This window comes from Poecilia formosa, unplaced genomic scaffold, assembly GCF_000485575.1.
Source record: "Poecilia formosa unplaced genomic scaffold, Poecilia_formosa-5.1.2 Scaffold386, whole genome shotgun sequence".
NCBI classification, from domain to species: Eukaryota; Metazoa; Chordata; class Actinopteri; order Cyprinodontiformes; family Poeciliidae; genus Poecilia; species Poecilia formosa.
In genome coordinates this window covers 435,953-445,002 of record NW_006800325.1, presented here as the reverse complement: position 1 = coordinate 445,002, position 9,050 = coordinate 435,953, and the positions used below count along the sequence as shown (strand labels likewise).

General features: G+C 41.3%; 1 protein-coding gene across 2 annotated transcripts in view; it reads left to right on the top strand.

The window, feature by feature from the left end:
- The window catches only part of LOC103154427 (spermatid perinuclear RNA-binding protein-like), a 57,410-nt gene that overhangs the window by 40,614 nt on the left and 7,746 nt on the right, over positions 1–9,050 (top strand). For both annotated transcript variants that reach the window (XM_007575704.2, XM_007575705.2), the window contains exons 7-12: positions 287–382; positions 460–571; positions 2,076–2,173; positions 3,267–3,360; positions 3,474–3,542; positions 8,005–8,213. In XM_007575704.2, coding sequence (XP_007575766.1) covers positions 287–382; positions 460–571; positions 2,076–2,173; positions 3,267–3,360; positions 3,474–3,542; positions 8,005–8,213 — 678 coding nt within the window. The remainder of the gene's footprint in view (positions 1–286; positions 383–459; positions 572–2,075; positions 2,174–3,266; positions 3,361–3,473; positions 3,543–8,004; positions 8,214–9,050) is intronic.

Below are 9,050 nucleotides of genomic sequence, written 5' to 3'. Positions count from 1 at the left end.
TATCAAGTTGTTTTTGTTGGATTAAAATTTAAAAAAGGTTATCATTGCTCTTATAAACAATTACCCTATTGCAGGGTCAGTAGGTCAGTAGGTCAGAGGTCACGGGGTCACAAGATGAGTCAGGTTTGATCTGGTTGACGGTTTGATTCCCTCTGAATCTGCTCCAGTTACACTGACTAAACCTCCAGCTCGCGGCCGTCAGCAGCGTGTGGAGCTCCAGAGGTCGTGACCTTTCCTCTCTCTGCTTCCTGTTGAAACACTCCTCACGCCTCCATCTGTCCCTCAGGCCCGGGTCGCCGACCTCAAGTCCTGCCTGGTGGTTCTGCGGGTTCTGAGGGACGTGTGCAACCGCCAGCCGGAGTGGCAGCCTCTTCAAGGATGGGTAGGTGCCGCTCAGCGCAGGAGCTACCAGAGGTCACGACCTCTAAGCCCCTCTGGTGGTCTTATGTGTCTGTGCAGCCGCTGGAGCTGATCTGTGAGAAGGCCGTCGCCACTAGCAACCGGCCGCTGGGTCCAGGGGAAGCGCTGCGCCGGGTCATGGAGTGCGTCGCCTCGGGGATCCTGCTACCAGGTCAGAGGTCATGGGCCATTCCATTCCAGTTTTATTTAGAAAGCACTTTAAAAACAACTTTGCTGTTCGAAGTAACCAGAAATAAAAACAAACGATACAATAACAGCAAAAACCAACGATTTGAGCCGAGCTAAAAGCCAGTTAACTCACTAGTTATCTAACTACAAACTGTATCTATCTAGATACATGGCCAACATGCTGTCTAGTGATCTTTCTATCTGTCTATCTTGCTGTGCTATTTGTATTCTCCTTGGTATATACATCATATAGATGTCATCACTATTTTATTAACAATTCCAGTTAATGAATTTTTGCAATTGTTAGTTTTTTTTTTGTTTTTTTTTCTCCACTGAGAGTAACAATAAAATATAAAATATGATTAAAGCCTGAAAAAGAAGTGAAGTTACTGTGCAGTTTAGTGATATAAATATATAAATCTTTATACGACTGTCTTAACGAATCATATTACAATTTTTTTCAGGATCTGTTTTTTTTATTTCAGTGATTCCTGTCAAACAGTCACAGCCACACAGGTACCTAAAACATAAGGAATAAATTATTTTTATGGTCACTTTAGCACCACAAAATATAATAATATAACATAATGATAAAACTTTAAGTCCATATTTTCTATATCAGATAAATAACAGAGATGTTGTAACTGTGAACTGCATCATGTCAATAGAGAAACGGTTCCCTCTCTGCGCCTCAGTTTCTGAATAAAACAGGTTTAATATTGGAAAATCAAATCAAAGTGGGATTAAAAAGCTGCAGAAACACAGAGAGCTGAGATGAGCAGAACGGATCCGGTGGAACCCGCTCCTGGTTCAGTCTGTTTCAGAAACATGAACTGATTCTCCTCCATCTCTGAGAACCGCTGAATGTTTTTCAGCCTGAGCTTCTCTGCTAAATGTTTCTGCTCAGCTCCAATAAACACAAACGTCCTCTGATGTTTTCTTTCCTCGCCCCGTTTTCTGATCCTCCGTCTGGGAATCCTTCACATCTTTTCATCAGCAGAGAGTTCGACCTTCTGACGACGTGAGTGCTTTGCTAACAGCCGCAGGATTTCATCACCTCTCAATCATTCAGGAGGAGCTTTTCAGGCTGAATTTCACAGACAGGAGAAGACGGAGTACTAAGGCCAATGTAGACAGAAAAAAGAAGTAAATTTACACAAAAACCCCCAAAAATTAGTTTCAAAAGTGATAATTTTCAGCTTTTCAAACTCAGAAATTTTTAAGGTTTTTTCTACAAAATTTCTGAGATTAGACTCAAAGTTTCAGTTTTTGTAGGAAAGTTTTCACCTTTAAACTAAAACATTTCTACTTTTTTTTCTAGAAAATTTCTGAGATTTTTCTAGAAAATTTTTGACATTCAAACATTTTTGGTGGAAATTTGCTCCTTTTTTTCCATCTGCAGTGGTTGTAATACACCTTCGTAGAAAACAGAAGACAAGTGTTTTGCTTTCTTATTTTGGGAACATGTGTGTGTGTTTTCATGCCAGGAGGCCCAGGAGTTCACGACCCCTGTGAGCGGGAACCCAGAGACGTTCTGACGCAGCTCAGCGCGCAGGAAGCCGACGCCCTAACGCGCAGCGCCCAGGTGAGTCCCAAAAATCCCACATTTCCACGCCGTCCCTGAACCTAGCAGCTCAGACAGCTTAGCATTAGCGTAGCGGCCTAAATTAAAGCATGCTGTTGCTCAAAGGCACTGTGGTAAGGAAGTCTGGAGCGCTTCCTGTTCACTCGGGGCCCCAGACCTCTAAACGAACAGACCCGATCTCACCTCTGCTCCACAGCAGCTCTAACCGGTTCTACAGGAAGCAAAGTGGGTCAGAATTCAACCAGGAGGTGTTTTATTTAAAATGATGCTCTGATCTCCGCTGGAGACGAAGCAATCTGCAGAACCTCTTCACTTCTTTACACCCAGGATCAGTTTTTTATGAGCTCTGACCTGCAGAGCATCATAAAGCCTCTCCTCCTGTTTTCCTGCTGTAAAACTGAGCGCGCTCATTAAGGAGCGTCCCACCGGGTTCGCCTCAGCGCCGCCTGCAGCCGCAGACTCAGCAAGTTCCTCCAGGAAGCAGCTGAGCTCGTTTTAGGAGCAACTTCTCAGTGAAACGTCGGTGAAAACGTTGTTAAAGGTTTAAAAGAGGAGCCACGTTGTGAAGGCAGAGTCTCAGAAAGAGCCGGAGTTTCTTAAAGAGACAGAGGCCCAATTTGAAACCATTAAATTATGTAGTCAAATTTCTGTTAAGTTATACAGCAAATTTTTAACTGAAGGTAAACTTATTGTGCTATAAAATATCACGTTGTGGCTGTAAAACACATAATTCTGCCCCTTTAAATCAAATACAACATTATTTTTGTAGATTTGCTCTCTACTGTTAAAACTGTATTTTTAACATACAAAATTATTCATGTACATCTGAGATTTTTTCTCACAAAAGCTATAAAATTAAATTCCGTTTTTGTGTTCATTTAAAACTATTATGACAGTATTTAATCAGTAAACTGTGACTCTGTCACACATTGAAGGTTTTCTGTCCACAGTGTTTATAATGCAGGACGTTTCCTCAACAGCTGCTCCACCAGCTCCTGGGGTAAAAACAGCCAATCGATCAGAGTCACTGGCAGCCGTGCAGCCGGTTCCTGCTCTGTTTGTAACCGTGTGTGTGTGTGTGTGTGTGTTTCAGCATGCGCTGCGCCTCATTGCGTTCGGTCAGTTCTACAAGGTTCTGAACATGGATCCTCTGCCGGCCAGCAAGGCTTCTCCACGGCTGCTGGAAGGTCAGAGTTCAGGAAGACTCCTCTTCCTCCTCCTCCTCCTCCTCTTCCTCCTCCTCCTACTCCTCCTCCTCCTGCAGCCTGAGTGAAACCTCTCTGTCTGTTTCTGCCTGCAGGCGGCTGCCTGAAGAGGCTCCGGGACGACCCAGGCTGTGAGGACAGAGACTTCACCAAACGGATGAAAGGTGATTTAACTTCCTGGTTTCAGCTCTGAAACATCAGCAGCAGCTGGAAGCAGATCAGATCCAATCAGAGCTTTCAGTTTGTTTTTTATCTTTGGTCCAAAACCTGAGTGAAGCCCCCCCCCCAAGATCAGTTCCCAAAGATCATCATCAATATCTTCAAATCAAAAGCAGCACAAACCAAAGTTTTTGCGGCACAATCATAGCTGAGTTGATCAACACAAAATATTTACAGAGTCAAAGGTTGACCTCTGATGATCTGGGAACTTTTTTATGAATATCTTCAAAATGATAGCAGCACAAATTAAAATTTTTACTGAACAAACGCAGCACAAACATTTGAGACCAGTTTTCTTAGATGTGGGTAAAGTGTTGGGGGCTGGTTGACCTTTTAACCTTTAAACTTTCATTAACATCTTCAAAGCAAAAGCAGCACAAAAGAAATTTTTTGCCGCACCAACCAGTACAAAGGTAGTTTAGTTTATTGACACCAATTTTATCTGATTTGATGAAAGTGGGGGGCTGGTAGACCCGTCATAATAATAATAATAATAATAATAATAATGTTGGTACAACGCAGCGCTGCTGTGTGATGTTTCTGCGGGTCGCTTTGGGGTCGTAGATTGTTCATAAGGAAGTTTGTTTCCGGTTGCATTTCATTGGTAACTTGAACAACCAACCAAAAAAACATTATGTTTAAGAAACTGATATGTGGATGCAGCCAGAGATTTGTTTCTCTCTGTCCTCGTTTGAAGATCCCAATATTTGAAACAATCTCCCTGAGATGGAAAAAGACAAAATGTTGGACATAAAAGCAGAATGTTGTGAGAAGCAGCAGATTACTGAGAGACAGCCGGAGCGCAGAGTCTGATAGCAGCAGATAAATGGGTATCGACCGAAGACTTGTGAAGTCAGAGAGCTCCTCTGTTCAGTGTGTGTGTGTGTGTGTGTGTGTGTGTGTGTGTGTGTGTAAACACCCGCTGATGTTGAACAGGCTTTGTGTAAAAGGTGAGAAAGTGACTCAGTGGAACTGAAAGCGTTGAGGCTGTGAACTTTCCTTAGAAACCAGGCGGCTCCAAACAGCCTGCAGGGTTTCATCAGAGAGAAACTCCAGTCTTTATTAATCTGAACGTCAGCTTATCAACTCTGAACCCTGAGCCACAGAGCTCCATGAAGCCAGACTGTTCCTGGACTGTTCCTGGACTGTTCCTGGACTGTTCCTGGACTGTTCCTGGACTGCTCCTGGACTGTTCCTGGACTGTTCCTGGACTGTTCCTGGACTGTTCCTGGACTGCTCCTGGACTGTTCCTGGATTCTTCCTGGACTGTTCCTGGATTCTTCCTGGACTGTTCCTGGATTGATGGAGGAAGTTGCCCCTGGACGTTTCTGGCTGAAATAATTTTTTTCATATTTAATGAGATTCAAGCAGTGATATTGATGACCAGCTCCTGGTAGCTGGATTTTCAGAGTCGTTAACGTCTCACATAGTCCTGCTCCCTCCTCCGTCTCCCTCCAACCTTTCTGGATGTTCTTGGACATCCCAATCGTCTCCTGTATACCCAGAATCTGGACGCTCCACCTTTAAAGGTCCAGTATCTTGTGTTTTCCAGGCACATAGTACCATAGTACCACAATCAAGGAACTAAATTACCATCACTTATTATAAAAATGTTATATGTCAAATATGACATTCAGGAAGTCATGATAAAATGGCTCCTCCACTAACCCTTTAACTACATTTTTACCAGCGTTGCTGTGAGCAGCAGCTCCTGTAATGAGCTCAGCAGATCAGGTGTTTGCTAATTGCTGCTGGCTAGTCTGAAGGAGCTGAGTGGGGGAGGCTGCTTGTGAGGCTGAAGCTTGGAAACTGTAGGCCTGAGGAGGAGCTGCGCCTCGAAGGCGGGACTAGGTCCACCCAGGCATTTTTCACAGCTTGAATGGTTGCCATGGAGATAAAAGGATTTTTCAGACATGCATGAAAGAATCAAGTTTTTGATGAGGCAATAACATTAAAACATGATGAAAAGATGAAGTATATTTTACATGACACTTCCCCTTTAAAATCTGAATATTTGAAACATTTATTGATCTGCAGCTGATAGTTACTGTTTATTGGTTGAGGCATTTAAAGGCAGGTTCCTCTTGTTCTGTTTGATGTTTAGAAATAATCAGCAGCTCTAATCGTCCATTTCACTGGAGAAATCAATCCTGCCGGCTGCAGCATCACAATTATCTCACTGCTTCCTTCTACAGTCAGTCAGGGCATTAACACCCCCCATTACTCCGTCACCCCCCGAAAAACCCATCAGCACCTTCACCTCCATCCTCTTCCTCTCCATCTGTCTCCATCCGCACTCTTCAGGACAAACCTGCTGCTCCCATCACTCTCTGTTACTCAACCTTTTGACAGAGGACAGCTTATAATTTTGATAAATATCAACTGTAAATTTGTCATCATTTTTAAAGAACCGTCATTTTATTTCTGTTTTCCAAGAAAAAAAAGTCAAGAACGATGAAAAACATCTCTTTCAAAAATATAAAAAATACATTTTCTCCTGATGTTTATTTGTGGCAAATGTGGGGAAAAAGCAAATAAATCCAACCTAATGAAGAAAATCAGATCTGGATACATATTATTGGCACTTTTAGTTTCAAAATTCAATACATTTACACAAAAAATACTTTTGAAACCTGCATTTATTATACACAAAAACATCAGGTTTTTTTAAATAATATTCAGCCATTAAAATCCTGCATTACAAAAGAAGACATGATTTTTGAAGAATCAGGCTAAACTAGTTGAGTTCAGCATGTCGGTATTAGCTCCGCTGGAAATAATATTTCTCTGGATTCAGATGACAAATAAAATAAAATCCTCCCTGAATTAACAAACAGCAGCAGTTGCTCCTCCAAGCTTTTCCATCCTGGCATCCTGTTAACTCACACTTGTGCACCGACACACTGGTAAAAAAAAGAAAACTACTTTGCTTACAGATTTAACTGTGTATAAATGTTGTTTGTCACTTTTGCCTGAATAAAAACAGAACTGTCATGGTTCTGGGATTAAAGTGGTCGACACGTTCAGAGCCATAAACACTCCAACATTTCCACCAGAGCAGCCGCTAAACGTCTGCTGCTTCACGATCAGAAACCCCTCTGAGGATTGATTGCTTCTGTCTGGTGCTGCAGAAAACGTCCCTCAGGTGGGATCCAGACCTGGCAACCCTCAGGATCCCATCCATCCACTGGACCCGGCTTTGTTTCTTTCCTCTCTGCTGGAGTTTTATTGTTGAACCTTAACACAACTGTTTGTTTTTCCTGTCTAAAAATACAAAATTCAGGGGTTTTATTTCAGTCTTTAATGAATTTTCACTTGAATAATCTGCTGTAAGTGTGTTAAAGTTCAACCACTGGGAGCAGGGCAGAGTTTTCTCTCTATGATGTTTTATCACATCAGCTCATTATGGATTCTCTGAAGAAACATTAAAGGATGCTGATGGTGGGAATTTACCTGAGGACGGATTAAAATAAGGAAAAGCTGCTGAGTAGTGGTGCAGAAAACGCAGCATCACTCTGGTAAAATAAGTCCACAGTTTTTGTCAGACAGAAAAACACAGAAGAAGAATTGGAGTCTGAATGGAAACTACAGGAACATTAAAACCTTCCGAGTCCAGATTGTGTTTGAAATGATGCAAACCTGATTAACAGCACTTTATTTTAATTAGGGCTAAATTATCACCAACAAAAAAGCCAGTTTCACTGATGCAAAATCAGCTTTTAATTCATTTATTAAACTTCACTGTTAATGCAGGAAGCGTTTTCAATCAGAGACTGACTCCATATTGCTGGAAATTGACTAATTTTTCCAAATAAATTTGCAAACTGAATTTATTTTAATAAGACAAGAGTGCAAACCACTTTCTAAGTTTGGGATATACAATGATATAAATATGTAAAATCAAATATTAATTTAATGATATATTACTTAATCAGTACAGTGAATGCTACATCATCACTGTACGGCGATCATTCTTGAAATCATAAAACTGAAAATGTGAATAAGTTAAAACTTTGGAGAGAATCAAACAACGGTTTGGTTTCTGTGACACTGAGTCCGTTCTGGTTCTGCTCCTGGTTTCTTCCTGTAACCAGGAAGTTGTTCCTTTCCACTGTCACCACATACATGTTCAGTATGAGGGATTGCTCCAAAGTCAACCATCAGTCATCCATCTTTGTTTTGAAAACATTTGTTTCTGTTGGATTATAATCTGAATTGGACCGTTTTGTTTAATAACTGATAAAAATCTCAGCACTCACAGATTAAATCTGACAGGCAGAATCGGCATCAGTTTGATTTTGTAAGAAAATATTTTTTATTTGGTTTAATTTCCTCCTAAATATTCAGAAATGTTTCATGTTTTTTGAGTGATCTTTGGGTTTAATGTCTGAGTCTTTGTTTCTGTAGTGCTGGACTGGAGGATGACCGACCCGAACCATCCCATGAACGCTCTGATGCGTCTGAACCAGATCCATCCGGGCCTTCAGTACCGCCTGCTGTGTCAGTCGGGTCCGGTCCACGCTCCGGTCTTCACCATGTCTGTAGAGATCCAGGGAACCACGTACCAGGCCAGCGGGAACTCCAAGAGGACGGCCAAGCTGCAGGTGGCCCTGAAGGTACGGCCTGGTTCTACAGAACTGATGGTTCTACAGAACCTCTGGTGCTGCCCACACTTCCACTAATTTGCTATCAGCTAACTCTTCGTTTAGTGTTTAAGCTAACTTTGAAAATGTTTGAAAATGAAAGCGTACTTGGCTTTCGGCAATTAAGTTTTTCCAAATAAATTCTAAACTGCTAATTTACTCGTCTGTTTTGTGAACTTCAACGTGTGATGAAGTTTTGGTTATGAACTGTTAAATATTCTCCAAGTTAAACATTTTATTCATGCTCTTATTTTGAAGGAGATGAAGTCTGTTTATGTTGCAGTTCCATTTCTTCACAATTTTTTTGTTTAAAATTTACTTAAAACAAGAAACAAACAGGAACAAAACATAACCATAATTTCAATAACTCAGCATTATAGAATATAGAATTTATGTTCAAATGAAACTGGTTCTGAAAGGTTGCAGTCTGTCAACGGCTTTAGGGTTTAATCTTTAATTGTCTGTATAGAGTCCTGCACATAACTGAAGATGATCAGATCTGGAAATTAGATTTTTGCTGCAGATGTTTGGAGGTGTGAATCATGTTTACTGTGAATAATGAATAAGTTGTCAACATAAAATTTGTGATGTTCAATTACAAATTTGATCCTGCTGGGGGCGCTATATTATAATTATTCACACGTGTTAATTATTCACACGTCTTTTACATAGGGTGGATATCAACGTGGCTAAAGCTATCGCTCTAGCATTATCAGAGCTAATGTTTATGTCTACTGCTTAAGCGCAGCTAGCTTCTTAGTTAGCGGCTCCCCCCACTGCTTAGTGACTGGCTCCGAGACACACCGTTCA